Source organism: Heterodontus francisci, chromosome 30 (assembly GCF_036365525.1).
Source record: "Heterodontus francisci isolate sHetFra1 chromosome 30, sHetFra1.hap1, whole genome shotgun sequence".
Classification (NCBI taxonomy): domain Eukaryota; kingdom Metazoa; phylum Chordata; class Chondrichthyes; order Heterodontiformes; family Heterodontidae; genus Heterodontus; species Heterodontus francisci.
In genome coordinates this window covers 6470499-6494844 of record NC_090400.1, presented here as the reverse complement: position 1 = coordinate 6494844, position 24346 = coordinate 6470499, and the positions used below count along the sequence as shown (strand labels likewise).

General features: G+C 45.0%; 1 protein-coding gene across 1 annotated transcript in view; it reads left to right on the top strand.

Moving 5' to 3' along the window:
* The first annotated feature begins 4213 nt into the window (after nt 1-4213).
* LOC137346463 (multidrug and toxin extrusion protein 1-like) overlaps nt 4214-24346 on the top strand; it is a 92557-nt gene continuing 72424 nt past the window's right edge. The window contains exons 1-4 of the mRNA XM_068009914.1: nt 4214-4363; nt 4992-5093; nt 17838-17906; nt 23678-23826. Of these exons, the coding sequence (XP_067866015.1) occupies nt 4217-4363; nt 4992-5093; nt 17838-17906; nt 23678-23826 (467 nt within the window). The 5' untranslated portion in view covers nt 4214-4216. The remainder of the gene's footprint in view (nt 4364-4991; nt 5094-17837; nt 17907-23677; nt 23827-24346) is intronic.

Sequence of the window (24346 nt, the reverse complement as noted above, 5' to 3'; positions counted from 1 at the left end):
CCTGACCAATTGGTTCTGGTTTTGATCATAACAAGTAAGTAATCAAACACCTACTGAATTGGCCAGTACACCCACTTTAAGAAAGAATTAAACCTGTTGTGGTCAAACAAGGAGAGGGAAAAAAGAGAAGCCTTTTGTCCCCTCCTCACTTGACCGTAGCAATGTAATTCTCTTCCTCCTTCTACTTTTCCATTTCTTCCACCTCTTCCTTCCCCTCCTCCCGTTCCTCCTGTTCTTTCCCCTGAGGTGGCCTCTGGATTGCTGTAGGTAGTGGCTGTGCCCTCATAATGTTCAGAAAGTGGAGAACACGGCACACCACCACAAACTGGGAGACCCTCTCTGTCTCGTACTGCAGAGATTCCCGCCGAGCAGCCCAGGCAGGGGAAGTGTTGTTCTGAAGGCCGATTGCCTGCTCCATGATGTTATGCGTGGCTCCCTGGCTTTAGGTAAACACCCACTCTGCTTACATGGTGGGATTGCGGAAGGGGCTCATCAGCCATTTGCAGAGGGGTGGCCCTCGTCCCTGTGCAGCAAACTCTGGATCTTCTCAGAGACCTGAAAATGGTGGATAGGGAAGGGTGTCGTAGGATGACAACATCGTGGCTGCTGCCAGGCATTCACCGAGATGAACTTCTTGGTGGATCACACACCAACTTCACGATTATGGAGTTGTATCCCTTGCTGTTCCTATACTTCTCCCCATTGACACGGGAGGCTCACAGAGCCACATGCTTTCAGTCAGTGGTGCCCTGCATGATCAGGAATCCTGATATCCTAGTGAAGCCATGTGCCCCTTCACCCTGTACTCCCTCCTGAGGGAGAAGAGGATAAAGTCCCCTCGCATTGTGTATTTAGCCTCCATCACCTCCCGGATACTGTGATGTACTCCATATTGTGAAATATTCATCACATCTTCCACTACCACCTGGACAGATCCAGAGGTGTAAAATGTGAGGGCAACGGTGAGCTTCACAGCCACTGGGAGGGTTGTCCTCACCCTGGAGTGAGATTGCAGGTTGGGCTGAAGGAGGTGTCACGGCTCTGTGACCAACTCCTTGGGAAATCTGAGCCTCCTCAGGTATTGGCTCATAGGAATGGAGCAGTTTTCTCCTGGAAGACCAGTGATGGGTTGGGCCTTTGATTGAGAACCCTCCTCCAGCTCCCTCTGCCTCCCCTGTTCCATCTGATGGTCATGTTGCAGACTAAGTGGGACAGCAACAAGTGCCCTCATTCCTGGGTCCAGTCCTCCTCTTTCCTCCCTGACTGTAATCACCAGCTGCCACAAAACACCTCCAAAAACAACACTCCACACAGCTTCCACCAACTCTTTCTGAACACATGGAAGTGAAAAACACCTCACCTGCAACATGCTGACTGACCCTTTAAATAGGCCTAGTTCAGGGCCCATCTTGCCTTTCTGCACTTGTTTATTCATGACTGATTAACACCTGTGTAGACAGGACCTGTGTGGTCCAAGTTTGCAACCCTGGCATCGCATCACTCAGTTAGGCAGTGTAACATGAGGATAATGTCCATCCACAGCATTATGGAGCACACAGGGGACGTACCTGTGTGTGCCCTTCCTCTGTATTAAAACTGTGTGGGCCGTGCAGGAAGCAGCCAGCAGTGCGACTCACACTCAGTAAGCAGCTCAAGGCCTCGGTAGCGGCGTTACGCAAAACAATTTTTCATCCATCAAATTGTTAAGGGGTTTGACAGGGTGCATGCTGGGAGGATGTTTAGCCCTGGCTCAGGAATCTAGAACACGGGGTCACAGTCTCAGAATAAGGGGTCGGTCGTTTAGAACTGAAATGAGGAGAAACGTCTTCGTTCTAAGGATTGTGAACCATTGGAATTCTCTAACCCAGAGAGCTGTGAATGCTCAGACATTGAGTATATTCAGGCAGAGAGTGAGAGGTTTTTGGGCAATAAGACAATTAAGGGAAACGGGGATGGTGCAGGAATGTAGAGTTGAGGTGGAAGATCAGCATTAATTACAACTGTTTAATTTCCTGCCATTTTTCGTTCTTAGTACAGAGCCTTAAAACATAATATTTTAAATTTTAAAAAGTTTTTTGTCTTACTTTTTGTGTCATCTTAAATGACATCATACTACTTAGGAACATCTAGTACATATTTGACTTTGAAACACTTTGGGCTGGCATGAGGTTGTGACAAATGCTGGAAAAATGCAAAACCTTCTTTTACATGCTAACGCAATGCAGTCTGAGCTGTTGGTCTGTGCTGTGTTGTGAGGTCAATAAACCAGATAAAGTTCTAAAGTGAACATCGTTCCCTTCCCCCATTCACCCTTCTGTCACCAACACCCCCCCCTCCACAACTCCCAGAACCCATAAGAAGCAGAGAACCATTGCAGACAAAATGTGAACTTTAGTTTGCACATACAGAAACGCATGTCACAACAGGAAAGATTACAAGGAATAATATTTGGAAAACTTGTTCCTATTATGTGCTTTTAGTACTCACTGACACGGAACACAAAAGTCCGAGTGTATCAGGCCTGTGTCCTCAGTACCTTGCTCTGCAGCAGCGTGGCCTGGACAACGTATGCCAGCCAAGAGCGACGTCTCAATTCATTCCATCTTCGCTGCCTTCGGAGAATACTTGGCATCAGGTGGCAGGACTATATCTCCAACACAGAAGTCCTTGAAGCGGCCAACACCCCCAGCTTATACACACTACTGAGTCAGCGGCGCTTGAGATGGCTTGGCCATGTGAGCCGCATGGAAGATGGCAGGATCCCCAAAGACACATTGTACAGCGAGCTCGCCACTGGTATCAGACCCACCGGCCGTCCATGTCTCCGCTATAAAGACGTCTGCAAACGCGACATGAAATCGTGTGACATTGATCACAAGTCGTGGGAGTCAGTTGCCAGCATTCGCCAGAGCTGGCGGGCAGCCATAAAGACAGGGATAAATTGTGACGAGTCGAAGAGACTTAGTAGTTGGCAGGAAAAAAGACAGAGGCGCAAGGGGAGAGCCAACTGTGCAACAGCCCCGACAAACAAATGTCTCTGCAGCACCGGTGGAAGAGCTTGTCACTCCAGAATTGGCCTTTATAGCCACTCCAGGCGCTGCTTCACAAACCACTGACCACCTCCAGGCGCATATCCATTGTCTCTCGAGATAAGGAGGCCCAAAAGAAAGAAAGAAAAAGAAAAAGAGTACTCATTGACATGTTGCTGGGAATTGTTTCCAAAATTTAAAAAGGAACACTCCAGACAATTCACGGTGTGTTTTGGCTCTCTGTCACTGTCTTTGTTTTATAATTATCCAGAGCTGTGGAAATCTCAGTGCAGCTCATGATCTCCACTCTTGTAAATGACATGGACAGTTACATATACTGCATTGTACCAATGGGACATTGAAATTATGGTTGTCTGTTTTTGACATTGGGTCACCAATTAAAAACCTGGCTTGGAAGTAGCAGGAACCAATTGTATCGCAGGCTGCTGACGTTATTAGCAGTCTGATATTAGGTCACCTGATATGTCTCTTTTACTGGTAAATAGTCTGTAGATTGGAGAACAATCAATATCCTGTTGATCCAGGGGTAAATGCATTGTCTGCACTGTTACTAATCTGTACAGATTGGGCAAGTGCCAATCCTGTTGATAGATTGTTTGGTTGTGTGAGTGCATCACAGTTGCACTTGATCCTGTGCTCAACCAATGTCCATCTACAGACCATTTACTTGTTGAAGAGACGTATCAGGTGACCTACTATTAGACTGCTAATAACGTCAGCAGGCCGCGATGCTTTGGGTTCTTGCTATTCCCGAGCCAGAAGGTTGTGGGTTCAAGTCTCACCATGGAACTCGAGGACAAAAATCTAGGCTGACACTCCAACACAGAACTGAGGGACAGTTGCATTGTCAGAGGTGCCGTCTTTTGGATGTGATGTTAATCGAGCCTGTCTACTCCCTCAGGTGGATGTAAAAGATCCCAGGGCACTATTTGAAAGAAGAGCAGGGGAGCTCTTCCCACTGTCCTGGTCAATATTTATCATTCAATCAAAATCACTAAAACAGATTCTCTGCTCATTATTACATTGCTGTTTGTGGGAGCTTGTTATGAGTAAATTCTCAGCCACATTTCCAACATTGCAACAATGTCTACACTTCAAAAGTAGTTTCTAAATAAGAGAAATATAATAACTGCTTTATTTTCATTTTGCAAGGAAGGATTGGAAAAATGGAGAATTCAATGCAACTTAGCTCTGACAATGCTACCCAGACACGTGGAACCTGTTGTAACCTGTTACTGAGGAAAATAAGGAGATTGATACCCATCAACTTCTGGCAGGAAGTGAAATGTGTTTCCAGACTGGCTGGGCCAATAGTGAGTTTACATCCACTGAACATCTCGTCATATCTTTCATACTCTGCTCTTTCCAGAAACGTATCTAATTCTCCACCAAACCTATTACATAATCAATATCCTTCAATTAACACATTTATATAATTCAGCTCACCGTACCCTTTTATATAATCCTCTTCAATTAATCCATTTACACAATCATCATCACTGAGCCTATTTATAAAATTCCCTTCACTGATTCTATTTACACAATCCATTTTAATGAACCCATATAAAAAAACACTTCAATGACCTCATCTGCTGACTTATTCCACAACTCCCTGCTTAAAAAGTGATAATGCTCCGCTTGACCTTGTTTTTTTTAACTTCAAAGACCATAATTGCTCATTTGGTGCCTGATATTTGAACCTTTCATCACAGTGAATGATTTCCCTGGATCAATTTTGCCATTTCCATTCAGAATCCGGAAAACCTCAGTGAAATCACCTCAAAATTGCATCTCCTTTTTGAAGATAAAATGATAATAGTTTTCATTAAGAAATTATATGATTGGTTTAATTAAATTACAAGCTTAATTTGCAAGTTTAAAACAGTATGATCAAGATTAACTAATAGTGTGTAATATTTATAATTCATTTTCCTTTTGCAGTTTTTAACACAGCTGATGATATTTCTCATAAATGTTGTCAGCTCCGCATTCTGTGGACATTTAGGAAAGGTTGAATTGGACGCTGTTAGTCTTGCCTCAGCGGTAAGTTTACATTCAGAATGAGCACATTTATTTCATCATAATGTATCCTCTATAAAATTGTGATGGAATTGCATTGCTTCTATCAGTTTCAGATTCAGTGTCTTTATAAGCTGTTTATAACTGATGATAGATGATGAAATCAGCTCCTTGTAATAAAGCCTGGGATTTACCTGCTGGTCTCAATGGAAGAGAAACTAGAGTGTAGCAAATGGCTTCAGTGGCCCGAGATTTAAGAACAGAAAAATCAGCTCAGAATTCCAGCTCATTACCATTGTCAGTGACCCAACCTGGAGTCTGAAATGGGTGGATGTTAGGGTGAGAATGAGACTGGACTCAGTCGTCATGCTGTTCACATGCAGCTAATCTTCTGACTGTCACTTGACTCACACATGAAGACTGCTCACTTGTGCAAAGCTTTCAAGGGTTGTTGTGGCCCATGGAACTGTGTCAGCAACAACAACAGCTTGCATTTATATAGCACCTTTTACATAGTAAAATTCCCCAGGCACGTCATAGGAATGTTATCAGACAAAAATATCGACACTAAGCCAAAGAAGGAGGCATTATGATCGTTGAGCAAAAGCTTAGTCAAAAAGGTAAGTTTTAGAGATTGTCCCTAAAGGAGGAGAGGGAGGTTTGGAGTAGGAAGCCCAGAGGTTAGGGCCCAGCCAGCTGAATGCACAGCTGCCAATAGTGGGGTGAAGGAGGTGAGAGCTGTAGTAGAGGCCAGAATTGAGGAACAAAGAGACCTCGGAGGGTTCAATGTCTGCAAAAGGTTACAGGGATAGGGAAGTGCGAGGCCATGGAGGGATTAGAACACAAGGATAGGAATTCTAAATTCCAGACAGTAGTGCACTGAGAACAAAGGTAGGTATTAGAGCACAGGGTGTAAATTATTAACTGTGTTTAATTATATGTCGGTGGGGATTCACTTGAGCTCCTTTAAATAGATACAGACTAATGGAAACTAAAATGGGAATGTTACAACCAGGTGAGAAAGTGGTCTCGCGTTCCCTTTCAGCCTTCACCTGGTCTTACTGTAACAGGGTTTAATTTTTTTAGCTCCCCTTTGGTGAATCCTTGTTCACCGCTTTCCAGTCATAAGGCAAAGAAACCAGCACAAAAAGGCTTTCTTAGGTTTAAAGAAGAACAGTTGAAATTTATTAAACTTAAACTTAAACTCTAATTTGGTTGACGTCTACGGATACATGATGCGCCCACACAAGCTTCCATACGCAATACACACATGCAAATAGAAACAGAAAAGAGCAGAAGAAAAATAAAGTGGAAAAGTTTGGGCAATATCTAAAGAGTTTTTGTTACAGTTTTTCAAGCTCACTGTAGAGTCCTTGATTGTAAATAGTTCTTTCTTTTCATTGGGGCCCAGTATTCTTCTTAAACCTTGTTTGCTGTCGGGGACTTTTCTCTCTTGGTGTCTTCAGTGGATTCAGAGGCTTGTGAGAAAGAGATGGGAGCACACAGGAGAGATCTTCTCAGTCCAGAAGCAAAAATACACTCTCAGTTCAAACTGTTTGTACAATTCAGAAAACCCCAGGTTGCCAAGCAGGTTACTCATGTGACTAACTGGTCTGACCATGTCTTGGCTCTGTGGATTGTATCATCTTAGCAGGGCCTGGAATGCTCCTCTTACACACAATACCTGGTGATCAAGGTCCATTGTGGGTTGAATGTGCCAGGGAGTGGTCCTTTGTCCTTCCAATCACTGTCTGTTAATATGCAAATGTCTTTTCCAGCCACGACTGATCTGTTTAACAAGTCCTTTCTTCACTCCAGTGACAATTTAAAATCAATGTTCATGACAAAATTAATGTACCTCATTCTTGGGGCAGGTGGGAGCCCAGCATGGCACCCGATCAACTCTATCCAGACCCCTATTGATTTTGAACACCTCTATCAATTCTCCTCTCAACCTTCTCTACTCTAAGGACAACAACCCCAGCTTCACCAGTCTATCCATATAACTGAAGTCTCACATTCCCAGAATTGGGCACAACACTCCAGTTGAGGCTGAACCAATATTTTATAAAGGTTTATCATAACTTGCTTTATTTATAAAGTCCAGAATGCTATATGCCTTATGAATCACTTTCTCAACCTGCTCTGCCACCTTCAATGATTTGCTCTGCTCTTGTACCTGCTTTAGAATTGTACTCTTTATTTTATTTGCATTTCCTTGTTCTCTCGAGCAAAATGTACCACTTCACGCTTCTCTGCAATAAATTTCAACTGCCAATGTGCCTGCCCATTCCACACCCTGGCTATGTCCTTTTGAAGTCTATCACTATCCTCCTCACAGTTCACTGGGCTGGATTTTGCAGACCCCCGACATTGGGTTACATGGCGGGGGTGGCCAGAAAACGCCTCCGGGAAAGGGCCGCCATTGACCCCAATGATGGGAAGTCCCAGCCTGATATTGCTGGTGACGGTGAGGCCTCCTAGCAGCTCCCCTGCATCTCGGCGATGGGACCCTCACTTGCATATCCAAATAAATGTAAATGAATGCATGAATTATACTTCCAACCCCACCTGAGTTCCCTTTCTGGTTGTCGGCCCGGTGGCCGGCACTCCCATGCCTTCGTATCCCCATTTAGGGGAATGAGGCGGAACACTTGTGTGGAGTGGGGAGGAAGTATGTTTCTCAGAGCAGGGTGGGAGAGTGGTGTCAAAGTAACATCATTGGCGGAGGGAATGGGGGGAAGGGTTTGAGAGAAATGTTTATGCATTTTGGTGGGGGTAAGGTCAGCTGGACAAGGTAAGAGTTTTGGGTGAGGGCAAATAATTAATTTAATTGTTATTGAAGGGTGGGAGAGGAGCAGAAAAAATGTCTTTCTTTATTTTTATTTCCTTGCACTTAAAATGTTTAAATATAATGGTGGGGATCAAAGCCCTTTAAAATGGCTTTAGAAACAGTATGGAGCAAACTATTTACAGAACCTTCCTCTCGGTGTTACAGTTGCAGAGTGAATCTGGCTTGTCATCACATGACTTGTACTTAGCTCTTAAAGGGACATCACTCTTCAAAGATACAACAGATAGAGGGTAGCTCTGGGGTGTAGTGAGCGAAAATATCAGGTGATGTCAGCATTGCTTTGATTTTCTCCAATGATCTCTGTTGTGCTTCCTCCCAGCACCATGTTTTGTCCTGTCACAACAGCTAATTTAATGGCTCACTGACAACATCACGGTTGAGCAGGAACTTTCCAACTTGGTTTAACCATACCCATGAATCTCTGGAGCCAGTCATGTGTCGAGGAGCTGGAAACTCCTTGATGGCTGTTGTTTTCTGTGGATCAACTCTGACACCAGAAACATCCACCACATGTCCAAGGAACATAACAGGCAGCTGTGAGAATTCTGATAGATCCATTGGGTTTTGGTACTAGTACCATCCCCGAGCAGTAGCTTGTTGGTTGTGTCACAGGTTAAATAAACCACTGCTTCAGCACAGGGCTGGATTTTAAGAACCCGGTGGCAAGCTCAAGAAATGGCGGCCTGCGCACATGAAAGAGCTGCCGCGATCTCCCGCATGGCAGCTCATTTAAATAGCCAGGGCGGCCCGACCCCCAATCATGTGGAGGGGGCAGGCTGTCCGTCCCCGGCAATAGCATCAGCTGTCTGTGCGCAGGCACTGGTGCTATTTAGAAAGGGCAGCCAGCCCTGCCAACATAGTTAAATTTTTAAAGTTAGAGCCCCCAAAATGTATCAAAAACATTTCCCATGCCCCTTTCCCACCCCACAATATCAATTATATTAACTAATTGTCCTTCCCACCCCCCAAAACACTTGACTTTTAAATCTGACCTTTCCACCACCGCACCGCACCCCCCCCTCCAGAATGCACAAAGTTTAAAGTTCACCCCTTCCCTCCATCCCCTCCACCCAATACGTTAATTTGATTCCATCCCCCACCCCCCTCCCCCAATGGAAAATCTTAACTCCTCCACCATTCCCACCAGTGTCAGGCCGGCTTTCCATGGATGGGGAATTGAAGGTGTGAGTGTGCCGGCTGCTACACCGAAGATCACAGCGAGGTCCGGAGGATTCAAGGTTCGTGTGTTTAAATTTATGCCTGCCATTAATTTCAACATTTTAATCCAGGTCCCGTCGCCCAACAGTGCGGGGGGGCTGCCACGGAGCCTTGCTGCCGCCAGAAGAATCAGGCCAGGCCTTCCCGCGTCGGTTTCTGTGGCGGACCGCTGCTGGAACCATCTTCCGGCCTCCCCCACCACAGAGCATGAGGTCGAGGCTCTGGTAAAATCCAATCCAAAGAGTCAATTTCCTTCTTTACTTTTGGCAAGAGTGGGTGAGGAACTTTTCTGGATGTAAACAGGTACACAGTCTTTGTTTCTGGACATAGAGTTATTTGGTTTGCTGTCTTCAGTGTTCCTAGTCCTGCAAACAGATGTGGGAATTCAGCTCTGACATTTGTTCGGCTGATATCTCAGCTTTCCAGTTCCTCTAGTCTGCAAATCAGATGCAAGTCGGTACAGACCTTCCTGCTCAAAAGTGAGCAACTCTGGTTTTGAATCACACACAATGTTTCTGTGCTTTCCTTTGCTCGATATTGGAGAGTTTCCTTCAGTTCTTCAATGTCTTTGAGTTCTATCACTCCTGGTTCATATAGTTTTTCGGATGATGGCTGAAGACTGTTCAGCATCAGAACGAACCAGAACTGCTGCACCAGTGTCTAAGTTACAGTGTGTCTTGTTTCCCTCTACTAGGATCTCAGCACTCCAGCAACTTCCGCTTGGTTCCTGGATCTCTCCAAGGAAAGGCACCTCAATGTCACGGATATCATCTACTTCATGGAGTTGCCACATTTCAAAGGCTTTGTGCGTATTCTGTACCAGCTCCTTACTATGACAGACAGCTTGGAAGTGGCCCATCTTTCCACATAAATGGCATTTGCCCTCTTTGGCAGGGCTGTTTCCCGCCTGTGTTTTTCTCTGCTACACCAATTACAGTTAGCTTGGGCTGTTGATGGATGCTCTTCCTGTCTCCCTTGCTTTTTTACAACAGTTTTCACTTTTTTCTATTTGATACACTCTACTGAGTCAGCTGCTTTTGAAATGGGGCTCGCCCCCTCTCACCTCGACCCATGGATTGATTCTGTTTCCCAACATCAGCTTGTCTGCTCAGTTGGATTGCTTTTACTCAGGTTAGATCATCTCTTGATTGTAAGTTGTCAGACAAAGCATCATCCAACACTCCCATGACAATTCTGTCTCTGATCTTTCAAAGTTCCATATTCACAGTTCTCGACAAGTTTATACAGGTTGTTTATAAATGCATCAACACTTTCCCCTTGATGTTGGGTATGTTTTGCCTGCTCAACAATGGCGTTCTTTCTGAGATGAAAATATGTATCAAGTGCTTTGATTTCTTCATCATCCGTGACCTTTTCCCCATTGATACTCTGCGTGATGAGAATATCATCTGCACAGTCACACATCGTATATAACAGCGTATTGACCTGCTCACTGCTCACCTTTGCAGTGAGGTCTGATGCCGTGCAATATCTGGCAAATCTCCAATACCACTTCGGCCAGGTTTCTGCTTGATTGAGGCCTGCGACTTTCTCAAAGCTTTCAGGCAATAGTAGAGACTTCTCCATCATTATTTTCCACCCGCTGCCACTGTATAATATTCTTGGTATTGTTAGACGAATACAGAATACTTAATGAATCTGCAGAGGTGTATGAAACAGAAGCTTTATTGAATCACATCTTACTGCTCTGGCACATCTTCCTCAAGGCTGTATGAGAGACCAAAACATGTGATGTTCCATCCAGGGGTCGACAATGTGTCCGTATATAGACAGCAGTGTCCGTGGTAAAAGATTTTTAGGTTGTGACTGGTAATTTCGGGAATGCAAAGTTTCCCATTGGCTTCTTCTTTATGATCAGACTGACTTGAAAAAAAAATCATAAGTCTGTTTCACAGCTGACAGCTGACAGGTGCTCAGAGTGGGAATGGCACTTTCTGAACTTTGGACAGATTTGGGGTTTTCTGGAGGGTTCCAATTTCCTTTTGAAAAGTCTGAATCTGTCTGAAGTGCAGAAACTGCCATTCCCACTCCCAGCAATAGTCAGAGAGAGAGATAGTGGGGGAGAAAGAGCAAAAGGTGGGGGTGGGAGAGGGAGGGGAGCGAAAGAGAGGGAGAGGGTACACCATGAGAGAGAGAGAGGAACAAGGAGGGGTATTGGAGATAGAGAGAAGGGGCGGGAGAGAGAGAGAGGAGGAGAGAGACAGAGAGAGATGGAGGGAGGGACAGAGAGATGGAGTGGGAACAAAGAGAGGGAGAGGGGTTACAGAGAGAGGGGCACAGAGAGAGAGACAGAAGGGACAGAGAGAGAGTGGGGGACAGAGAGAGAGGGGGCAACACAGGGAAGGGAGGAACAATACAGAGAGGGGGGATAACATATAGAGGGGGAACACAAAGAGGGGGAATACAAAGAGGGGACACAGAGAAAGAGAGAGAGGAGGGACAGAGAGCAATCAGGATCACTTCTGACAGATGGACATCTATCCGGAATACTCTGCATCACTACAGCAAGTGTACGGGCAGACATTGACAACTTGTGCAAGCAAAAAAAAATGCTAGGTATCGCACTAAATCAGTGTCCAACATAGTGACGAGAAAGTAAATCAATAAATCAGTCTTCTCATTCAAAGCTTCTTCACAAAAATGCATACTCATTGTTGCTTTGATTAATAGTAAGAAACATTTTTAATGCCTTTATCTTTCAAAAATTGTCTCAGCGACTCCCTATGTAAGACAAAAATTGTAATGTGGCCCCCCCATGCGAACAGTTTGGACACCCCTCTCTGTCCCCCCACCCACATCTCTTGCCCCCCTCTTGCTCACCTGTTTCTCTGCTCCCCCACACCTCTCTCTCTCTCTCCTTCTCTCTCTCTGTCCCCTTATCTCGATGTGTCTCTCCCCCACTTCCTAGCAGCTGAGTTATTTTAAAATGCCAGTTTAAAGGCTTATATTGTGTAAACTCATTTTAAAATGGCAAAAGGCATTTTGGGAATGTCTCGATTTCTGTGCTCTGGCAGGTATTATTTTCACTTGAGACACAAGCTCAGTGACATGTTGAAAGTTGCTGGACTTTTACTTCTATATAAATGTCACAATTCTGCTGCTCCCCATTTGGAATCACATTGTTCCAGAACAAGTAATGGGGAGAAAACAAGGAAGGAAATCCAAGGAGTCTCCAGAAGTCTGACCGATAGATCTTCTTTTGGGCCTCCTTATCTCGAGAGACAATGGATACGCGCCTGGAGGTGGTCAGTGGTTTGTGAAGCAGCGCCTGGAGTGGCTATAAAGGCCAATTCTGGAGTGACAGGCTCTTCCACAGGTGCTGCAGAGAAATTTGTTTGTTGGGGCTGTTGCACAGTTGGCTCTCCCCTTGCGCCTCTGTCTTTTTTCCTGCCAACTACTAAGTCTCTTCGACTCGCCACAATTTAGCCCTGTCTTTGTGGCTGCCCGCCAGCTCTGGCGAATGCTGGCAACTGACTCCCACGACTTGTGATCAATGTCACACGATTTCATGTCGCGTTTGCAGACGTCTTTATAACGGAGACATGGACGGCCGGTGGGTCTGATACCAGTGGCGAGCTCGCTGTACAATGTGTCTTTGGGGATCCTGCCATCTTCCATGCGGCTCACATGGCCAAGCCATCTCAAGCGCCGCTGACTCAGTAGTGTGTATAAGCTGGGGGTGTTGGCCGCTTCAAGGACTTCTGTGTTGGAGATATAGTCCTGCCACCTGATGCCAAGTATTCTCCGAAGGCAGCGAAGATGGAATGAATTGAGACGTCGCTCTTGGCTGGCATACGTTGTCCAGGCCTCGCTGCCGTAGAGCAAGGTACTGAGGACACAGGCCTGATACACTCGGACTTTTGTGTTCCGTGTCAGTGCGCCATTTTCCCACACTCTCTTGGCCAGTCTGGACATAGCAGTGGAAGCCTTACCCATGCGCTTGTTGATTTCTGCATCTAGAGACAGGTTACTGGTGATAGTTGAGCCTAGGTAGGTGAACTCTTGAACCACTTCCAGAGCGTGGTCGCCAATATTGATGGATGGAGCATTTCTGACATCCTGCCCCATGATGTTCGTTTTCTTGAGGCTGATGGTTAGGCCAAATTCATTGCAGGCAGACGCAAACCTGTCGATGAGACTCTGCAGGCATTCTTCAGTGTGAGATGTTAAAGCAGCATCGTCAGCAAAGAGGAGTTCTCTGATGAGGACTTTCCGTACTTTGGACTTCGCTCTTAGACGGGCAAGGTTGAACAACCTGCCCCCTGATCTTGTGTGGAGGAAAATTCCTTCTTCAGAGGATTTGAACGCATGTGAAAGCAGCAGGGAGAAGAAAATCCCAAAAAGTGTGGGTGCGAGAACACAGCCCTGTTTCACACCACTCAGGATAGGAAAGGGCTCTGATGAGGAGCCACCATGTTGAATTGTGCCTTTCATATTGTCATGGAATGAGGTGATGATACTTAGTAGCTTTGGTGGACATCCGATCTTTTCTAGTAGTCTGAAGAGACCACGTCTGCTGACGAGGTCAAAGGCTTTGGTGAGATCAATGAAAGCAATGTAGAGGGGCATCTGTTGTTCACGGCATTTCTCCTGTATCTGACGAAGGGAGAACAGCATGTCAATAGTCGATCTCTCTGCACGAAAGCCACACTGTGCCTCAGGGTAGACGCGCTCGGCCAGCTTCTGGAGCCTGTTCAAAGCGACTCGAGCAAAGACTTTCCCCACTATGCTGAGCAGGGAGATTCCACGGTAGTTGTTGCAGTCACCGCGGTCACCTTTGTTTTTATCGAGGGTGATGATGTTGGCATCGCGCATGTCCTGGGGTACTGCTCCCTCGTCCCAGCACAGGCATAGCAGTTCATGTAGTGCTGAGAGTATAGCAGGCTTGGCACTCTTGATTATTTCAGGGGTAATGCTGTCCTTCCCAGGGGCTTTTCCGCTGGCTAGGGAATCAATGGCATCACTGAGTTCCGATTTGGTTGGCTGTATGTCCAGCTCATCCATGACTGGTAGAGGCTGGGCTGCATTGAGGGCAGTCTCAGTGACAGCATTCTCCCTGGAGTACAGTTCTAGGTAGTGCTCAACCCAGCGGTCCATCTGTTTGCGTTGGTCAGTGATTATGTCCCCCGATTTAGATTTGAGGGGGGTGATCTTCTTGATGGTTGGCCCAAGAGCTCTCTTCATGCCATCATACATTCCTCTGATGTTTCCGGTGTCTGAGGCCAGCTGAATATGACTGCATAGGTGTTGCCAGTAGTCGTTTGCGCAACGCCTAGCTGTTCTTTGTGCAGTACTTCTGGCTGCTTTAAGTGCTGCGGATGTTAAATCGCTGGGGGCTTTCTTGTAGTTCAAAAGTGCAATGCGCTTAGCGGCTATGACAGGTTCCAGCTCTTCATTATGAGATTGAAACCAGTCTGCATTTCTCTTCGCACTTTTGCCGTAGGTGGTCAAAGCTGACTCATAGATGGCGTCTCTGATGTGGGCCCACTTGGTCTCAGCATCCCCTGTGGGAGTGTTTTGAAGGGCTGTTACAAGTGAATTTAGAAATTTTTGTAACAGCTGTGGGTGAGAAATTCTGCTTAGTAGTTAGTAAATACGATGTAACAGATGGCTTAATCTATGAGAAACTATCGACAACTCCTTGACAAAATCCATGCTGCATTTACCGTTTTCAAACCTGTCGAGGAAGACATTGTAACCATTTATTATGTTTCAATGACCATGTTGGAAACAGTCATTAAATTTTTTGATGCTGCAAATCAGATTAAAGGACATGTTTTACAAGTATGTCAAATATCGAGAACTGTCTCATCGTCTCCCATCGTAATTCTGTGGGCCCTCCAACCTCCGAACCTGTCTCAGGGGGGCCTATAAACTTAAGACCACAGTATATTTGTCCGATGCCAAAATACCCTGTCACATGCTGAGCTCTTTGTTTGAGAAAACCCACCCTTGCTGTGTCAATCTTCTTTAAACTACTTTCAGTAATTTTCCATCAGAGGTGCTTGGGGGAAGTTCCTTACCCTTCGATGTTCAGATGGACTCGGCTGCATTGATATTCTTCCAGATGAGTTTGTGCCTTTATTCTGGCAGCTATTGTTAGTTATTAGGGCTTTATCTAAACTTTTTAAGGCTCAAGGCTTGTTCCCTCATTTCAAACACAGATGTTTCATCTTGAACACATTGGCTTTGTTTAATTGGACAGCGCTGTCTGGGTAAACACAATTACTACAGAACACTATGGGCAGGATTTTGTGTTGGAGGCGGGGCTCCCAGTGCCAGGCTGAAAAGGCGGGGGAATGCCCACCTCTGCCTTTTTGTGCCCCCGCTAGAGCGATCCTCCGGTCTTTTTAAATCGAAGTTTCAGGAGCCGGGATCACTGTCCCTTTAATGATGGGGATCCTGTCTTGAAGAGTTGCTGGCCAATCAGAGGGTTGGCAGCTCAGCAGTATTGGCAGTGCCACCAGGAGCAGTGGCCACTGCTGGTACTGCAGAGGCCTTGGAGCCAAGCCCAGCACTTGGACCCCAGACATCAGGTAAGTGAGGCGGGATCTCCGGGGTCAGTCCGGAAGGTCCCGGTGGTGGGGGTGGGTTTGACGTCCAATGGGGGGGTGGGGGCCCAGGGAGTGGGGGAATGGCACTGTAGTTCCCAGCGGGGTTCTTCCATGGGCCACAGATTGCCCAGGGTGGAGGGACACTCCCCAAGCCCACAGAGTGTGCGCCTCATGTTAAAAGGTGCCTCTCCACGTGGCAGAGCACCTCCCTGCCACTGGTAAGATCCCAGTGGCGGGGAAGAGGTCCTTAATGGCTGCTAATCGGCCAAATAAGGGTCTGAATTGACCTCTGGGTGGGAAGGCTGTTGTTGGCCTTTACCGCTCCCAGGAAGATTGCTTGGTGATGGGCACTCCGCGCACTCCCCCCCCCCCGCACTCCCCCCAATCATTGATCGCGATACTCCATGCCCTCCCGCCTCTGACCTTGTCTCAGGGGGGCCACATAAAATCCCAGCTTCTGGTTCAACAGAAACCGAACTGTCCTCAGCACTAAAGGCATGACGGTAATTTGGTCAAACTTCACCATGAGGTTAAGTTTTGGTAAAACCATTACTGTTTTACAAAGAGAGAGAATTTAATTCAGGAGATTTGATGTGTTATAAAAGAGAGGTCTTAGGGAATGGAAAGTCCCTCGTAAGATTATAGGTTGTGATGGTAAGACAGTATTTATCAAACTATTAAGGTTCAACCCTCATGATTACTTGAATTAATTACAAAATCTCAGACTCTGAGCAGCTGATAGAAATAAGTGAGGTTCCTTGTACCTCAAGTACTCGTGTTTTGTGATGAAGTTCCTGCGCAACAGAATACGGTAGATCAAGGCTGGATAGTGGTGATGTGAGTGATCATGACACACAGGACAGAGCTATCACATCCAAAATCCAATTGCCCAGAATGGGTACACGGGTGGCATATATTCCAGAGGGCTCAGTGAATGGAGGGATGTGACACTTGTGGGATATGCAGTAAAAGGTCCTGGCAAGTTAAATATTGGTTGAATGTTCATGATGATGGTGAAGAACCAAGCTCCATAGACTGACAGAATGGGATGAAAAAGTAGAGAGTAAGAAAGCTCAATGAAAGTACTGACAGTGGGCTCAGAAGTAACTCTCGCATCAGAAAACCATCACCTTCCAGAGACGACCGTCTGATCGTGCAAGAGGGCAATCTCACAGTAAGAGTTCCAACACACAAAATAGAGTAAGTACAGAATGTTTTAAGGGCAAATAAAACATTAGAAAAATTAAATCTGGAGAAAAGTGGACTTAATTTCCTATTCTTAGGTGACCCAAAAAACATGAAACCAGTCATTTTTAGTGACACTTCACATGTTAATCTTCCTGATTGGTATTCTAGTGCAGCTGGTTTCAAAATATTTCTTATGGGTGAAATTGAGAAATGTTGTCCTTTAGTTTGTGAAACTAAGACGGTGTTAAAAGTTCTTTGGCTGTCGAAATACTGCCATGGAGATGGGATTCTATTTGTCAAATAATTAAATGAGATTCTATGCAATGGGTGTTTTGAAACTTTGGTTGTTGATAAAAATTCAATTTTTTATATAAGGCGAGATAAGGGAATCTATTAAATATCTATGAATTCTGTTTAATTGTGTGCAGGGCTGGACATTTACTGGGGATTCATTTGAGCCCTTTTAAAAATAGACACAGACTAAAACTATGGGTGTTGGGTTGGGAGGTCTATGCTTGTAATGTGTAAGCCTGTAAATAAATATAAAGGTCTTTAAGGATTGACTCCAGTGCTATCCTTCACCAATTGGCTTTCTGGAATTGAACACGGGGTCATGGGTGAACAGGACTTGGTGTGAGTTTGAGGTCAGCGAGGCTGAGTTTTGGAAGAATTCCTGTTTATCAGGGGGTGAAAAATTAGAGACCGGCCAGGAGAATAATGGAATAGTCGAGTCTAGAGGTAAGAAGATAATTAAGAGTTAGTACCAGATGGGAAGGCAGAGAGAAAAGGGAAAGAATGAGGAACAAAACAAAATCACAATGGTATTTTATTTATTTGCATAAAAATAGGATTTTGTATTTTGTAGCATGTTGCTGGCATCTATGATGATGGTGCTTAAATGTTCTTTTTCTCTTCTTTATTTCTTTTGTACAGGTAATATCTGTATCAGGGATCACTATAGGTATGGGATTGTCCATAGCATGTGACACACTGATATCCCAGGTAGGTGCCGTTAACTCCAGGCTGTACAGTGGGCAGTGATGAACCTCTTATGCAGTAAAAATTAATTCATTATATCAGAGAACAATAGGGGTGTGAATTTGGTTTCCATAGCGCTGCTGCAAGTGGTGAAATGTAAGCCTATGCCCTCCTGGAGATACAGGCTGTGCCATCAGCTTCTTCCACCATGGCCCGCATGGCAGGCTGTGTTGAGAAGGGTGCCCATGCGGGCGTCCCTGTGTGTGCCAGAAGAATGTGAAGTAGCGCTATCCTGACAGCACACACCCTACCAGCTGTTGTGATGTCAGACTTCCTAATTTGGACCAAGCAGGTCCAGGGAACAAGTTTTCTTGTCACTCTGCAAACAGCAAGCATTGAGCTGCAAGACAGGTCTGACACCAGTGTTATTTAAAGGACCAGGCACCAACTTGCAGGTAAGGTAATTTTGAAGAACTTCTGCTATTGTAAAGTGTCTGGAAGTGCTCTGGAGGTATTGTGGTGAGTTCCTGGAGAGTCTTGCTGTATCCTCCCAGGAAGGGTAGAGGATTAGGTGACCTGTCCACACAAAGGCTACAACAGGTATGGGCATAGCAGTGGCAGTACCACTGGATCCTCAGCACGTCAGAATGAAGCAGAGGCTGTTGAGAGGTCAAGCTCTGCTCAATGCCTTCTCCCAACTTGGAGGCAGACTTCTCCATGCCCCTTGACAATGACAGGCAGGCCAATAATGCACCCAGAATCTCAGTGTGCATTCCCATCAGCGCTCACCTGAATGTCATCCCATCCAGGTTCTCATCTGATTCTTCTGCAGCAGAACTCCTCTGTGACTGTGCCCTTCAGGGAGCTGGCAAATGAACCCTGGCCTGGCTGCAGCCCACTTGTGCCCAGATGACTCTCCACATGCTGACCCCAACTCTATGATAGCCTCCAAGGTACGTGCAGATCCAGTATCTGAGCTGGTAGCTGCAAGTGCCTGATCAATTGACAGGGTCTCTTTATCAGTGGTATGGTGTTGCTCTCTCTCTTCCTCCTTCAGCTGCTGTGGCTGGGCAGGTGGCAGTTTTGCCCTCTAAAAGCAGAAACTGAGAAGGGGAAGGTTGGTGTGAGGGAAGGGGTGTGGAGTGGGAAGAAAGAGGACCATGGACACCATCAGCAGCTTGCTCTTCATGGGAGATCCCAGGATGAGGGTGAGTGACAGTTGAGAACGGGCATAAGGCAGTAACATACCGTCATCCTGAATGCTCTTGGCGACACTGGATGACACGGGCTCTAGTGCAGCCAATCCCATAATGCAGAGAATCATCTGCACCGTAGGGTTCAGGAAATGGAGGTGTCTTGTCTCCCACCAGTTCTGCTCTGCTCCTTTCTATTGTTTGCCACCTTGTCCTGCGAGAGAGAGAGAATATCAGTGATTGTGTCGCACTGTGTTCGGGTGATCTGCCTGCCATAGCTGAATAGCTTTAGGTATGTGGAGGCAGCAAGTGGTGAGTGTGAGGCTGGCAGCATTGGTAGGTGTGTGAGGGTGAGGTGGATTATCTGGATGTTCGATGTGTGCCCTCAGTGCTGGGGACTGCTGCTGGGTGATCGATGGGGGTGTGGTGTATTGAACAGATACTGATGGTGTGGTGGGTTGCAGATGTTAATGTTAAGCTGCAGTCAATGACCATGACCACTTGTGTGAGGTCATTGGACTTCCTGTGGAAATGCTGCCAGATCCTTGGCGCCAGAGTCTGGAAATTGACCTCCCTAGACACCTGCTGTCACTCCCTTGAGGGTTGTCCTTGAGGATCTCCTGACCCTCGACAGAACAATGGTGTGTGCCATCCTGTCCATCTCCATCACTAATGATTAACCCTAACCCTAATCCCTCCAATCACACACCATCCTGATGTGGGAACTATATCGCTGTTCCTTCACTGTCATTGGGTCAAAATCCTGGAACCCCCTTCCGAACAGCATTGTGGCTGCATCTACACCATATGGACTGCAGCGGTTCAAGAAGGCAGCTTCCATAAACAGCAATGTGATAATGACCAGATATTCTGTTTCATATTGATGCTGATTGAGGAATGTGTGGGAATGTGTTGGTGTGGGAGAAATGGGTTCGAATTCATGGGACATTGGCACCAGTACTGGGGAAGAAGGGAGCTGTTCCGATGGGATGGGCTCTGCCTAAATCAGATTCCTGGTGAATCGCAAAACTAGGGCTGTAGATAGGGCTTTAAACTAAATAGTGGGGGGGTGCGGGGAGGGTTCAGTTGCATGGAAAAACAGGAAGTTAAAGGAGAAGGTAGGAGTGCAGGTTAGTGATGAGGCTGATTGTTACCAGAAAATAAAAGGAATGGACAGAACGTGTGAATGTCATATTACACCAAGGAATCAGACAAGAGTAGGGAAATTTGAAGATAAAACAAACTTAAAGGCTTTGTATCTGAATGCACGAAGCATTCAGAATAAAATACATGAGTTAACATCACAAATAGAGATGAATGGTTGTGCTTTAGTGGTGATTACTGAGAGGTGGTTGCAGGGAAACCAGGTTTGGGAATTGAATATCCAAAGGTACTCAGTATTTTGGAAGGATAGGCAGGAAGGAAAAGGAGGAGGTGTGACTTTGTTAGTAAAGGAAGTGATCAATGCTGTAGTGAGAAACGATATAGGCACTGGAGATCAAGACGTAGAATCAGTCTGGGTAGAAATAAGAAATAGCAAGGGAAAGAAGTCCTTGGTGGGAGTAATCCATAGGTCCCCAAACAGAAGTTCCGCAGTGGGACACAGTATAACCCAGGAAATACTGTGGGCTTGTAAGAAAGGTACGGCAATAATCATGGGTGATTTTAATATGCATATAGACTGGATTAATCAAATTTGCAAAGGTAGCCTCGAGGGAGAGTTCATTGAATGTATTAGAGATTGCTTTTTGGAGCAATATGTTGTGGAACCAACCAGGGAGCAGGCTATTCTAGATTTGGTATTGTGTCATGAGGTGGGATGAATTAATGATCTCATAGTTAAGGATCCTCGAGGGAAGAGTGATCAGAGCATGCTAGAATTTCAAATTCAGTTTCCGGGCGAGAAACTGGAGTCCCATTCCAGCATTCTGGAGTTAAACAAAGGTAATTACATAGGCATGAGGATAGATTTGGCCTTCGTGGACCGGGCAGGAAGACTAAAAGGTAGGACAGTTGATGAACAGTGACAGATGTTTAAGGAGATATTCAATTCATCCCAACTAAAATATTCCAGAGAGGAAGAAAGATCCTAAGAGGGGGTAAAACATCTATGGCTAAGCAAGGAAGTTAAGGATAACATAAAGACAAAAACTAAGGCATATCATATTGCAAAGGCCAGTGGCAGGCTGGAAGACTGTGAAACTTATAAAGATCAACAAAGGGTTACTAAAAAAGTAATAAAAAGAGCAAAGGTAAATTCTGAAAGAAAACTATCACAAAATATAAAAATGGATAGCAAAAGCTTCTATTAGTATATAAAAGGTAAGAGAGTAGCTAAAGTAAATGTTGGCCCCTTGGAGGTTGAGAATGGGGAGTTAATAGAAAGGAATACGGAAATGGCGGAGACACTAAATCAGTATTTTGCCTCAGTTTTCACAGTGGAGGACATGAGTACCTCCCAATAGTAACAGGTAATGCAGAGGTTATAGAAAGAGAGGAACTAAGAACAATCATCAACACTAGGGAGAAAATACTGAGCAATCTATTGGGATTGAAGGCAGACAAGTTCCCAGGGCCTGATGGCCTACATCCGAGGGTCTTAAAGGAAGTGGCAGCAGAGATAGTGGATCCATTGTTTATAATATTCCAAATTTCCCTGGATGTGTGAAAGGTTCCAGTGGATTGGAAAAAAGCTAATATCTCGTCCTTTTTCAAAAAGGGAGGGAGGCAGAAAGTAGGAAACTATAGACCAGTTAGTTTAATATTTATTGTTGGAAAATTGTTAGACTCCATTATTAAGGAAGTAATAACAGGACGTTTAGAAAGTCAAAACGCAATCCATCAGAGTCAGCATGGTTTTATGAAGGGTAAATTGTGTTTGACTAATTTGTAAGAGTTCTTCGAAGCTGTGACAAGCAAAGTGGATAATGGGGATCCTGTAGATGTAGTATATCTGGACTTCCAGAAGGCATTTGATAAGGTGCCACACAAAAGGTTAATACACAAGGTATGATCACATGGGGTTACGGGCAATTTATTAGTTTGGATAGAGGATTGGTTAACCAACAGAGAACAGAGACTCGGGATAAATGGGTCTTTTTGTGGTTGGCAAGATGTAACTAGTGGGGTGCCACGGGGTTCGGTCCTTGGGCCCCAACTATTTACAATATATATTCATGACTTGGATGCAGGGATAGAAGGTACTATAGCCAAATTTGCAAATTGCAAGAAAGAAATAAGAAATTTGCAAATGGATATGGTTAGGTTAGGTGAATGGGCCAAAATTTTGCAGATGGAGTTTAATGTGGATAAGTATGAGGTTATCCATTTTGGTCGGAAGAACAGAAGGGCAAATTATTATCTAAATTGTGAAAAACTTCAGAGTTCTTTGGTGCAGAGGGGTCTGGGTGTCCTCGTGCATGAATGGCAGGGCAGGCTCAAGGGGCTGAATTTCCTACTCCTGCTCCTAGTTCTTATGTATAAGTACTGGTCAGGATAACTCCCCTGCCCTTCTTTGAAATAGTACCCTAGGATCTTTTTACATCCATCGGAAAGGGCAGACAGAGTTTAACATCGCTTCCTAAAGGTGGCAGCTTGAACAGTGCAGCACTACCTCAGTACTGTACTGAAGTGCCAATGTAGATAGCTGTGCACAAATTTCTGGAGTGGATCTTGAACTCACAACCTTCTGACACAGAGGTGAGAGTGCTACAACTGAACCACAGCTGACACAATCGCAAATGTACGAGCAGCCTCTCAGCATTCAACTACAAACACCAACTCTTACTCTGAAGATCAATCAGGATGGAAACTTTAACATTAAATAAATATTCATTAGCATTGTTTACTCTGCTTTTGGGGATACTGAGAAAACTTGCAGAAGCTTTCCTTAGGAGATAAGTTAGTTGGGTAGATTCCATGTAGCAGCAGATGGTTGAAAGAAAGGAGGGACAGAATGAATCAAATGGTATTGGATCATTCCGTCCTTTCTCATCCTTTCTCTTCAAATTCTGTTAAACTTTCTCTCCAATGTACAGTAGGTATAGTGGTTCATAGGTAATTTACACTCCTGTGGTTGTGGTCAGAATGAACTTGGCATATTAAATGCTGAACAACAATAGTATCCAATCAAAAGTGTTTTGGTTAAGTGAGATAATTATTTTAATATTTTATATGTTGTTGCAGTCATAGAGAGATACAGCACTGAAACAGGCCCTTCGGCCCACCGAGTCTGTGCTGACCAACAACCACCCATTTATATTAATCCCATATTCTCTCCCACCTACCTACATGAGGAGCAAATTACAGTGGCCAATTTACCTATCAACCGACAAGTCTTAAGCTGTGGGAGGAAACCAGAGCACCCAATGGAAACCCACACAGTCATAGCGTGAACTTATAAACTCTGCATAGGCAGTACCCAGAACTGAACTTGGGTTGCTGGAGTTGTGAAGCTGTGGTGCTAACCACTGCACCACTGTGCCATCCAATTTGAATCAATAAATAAATGTCGGTCCATGTAGAATCAATGGCATCAATCAGAATGTTAATGAGCAATATCGATATAACTCACTTTAACTAAACTTTTGTTCTGATTTTTAGACGTTTGGCAGTAAGAACTTGGAGCGAATTGGAGTGATTCTCCAAAGAGGGATTCTCATTCTCATGATAACCTGTTTTCCCTGCTGGGCCATCTTCATAAACATTGAGCACATTTTATTGGCTATCAAACAATCTCCTGCAGTAGCCAAGTGAGAGTCTTATCTATTTTTTATGACAAAGAGAATAAAATGACGGCGTTAGTGTGAAAGAAAGAAGCCATCCTGAGTTTGTGGCCCAAAGACAGAGTGTGTTCATGAACATGCAAATTTTGGTCAAGCAGAGGCTAGATGGTTTCCTCAATACAGAGTGGGCCAATGAAATACTGAGTCGACCATCTTGCAATGGATTCCACCTGGTAACAACATTCAGAGCAGCATTGATAGGGAATAGCAACAAGACTCATGCTGTCCACATAGTTGGTGTGATGGGAGTGAGAAACTAAGCTGAAATTGAAAGGGAAAATAATTCAGCAAAATAAATCCTATAATAGAACAAAATAAAACGGAATTTAGTCCTTAGAATAAGGACTGTTAGTCAGTGCCACTCTGCAACAGGTCATTCTTTTCTCCCCCGGAATCCTTTGCAGCCACATGGAGCAGCCTGACTGGAAACTGAGCAAGTGAGTCTGAGTGATCCTGTGATTCAAACTCATGTCTTATTGGGAGTTAG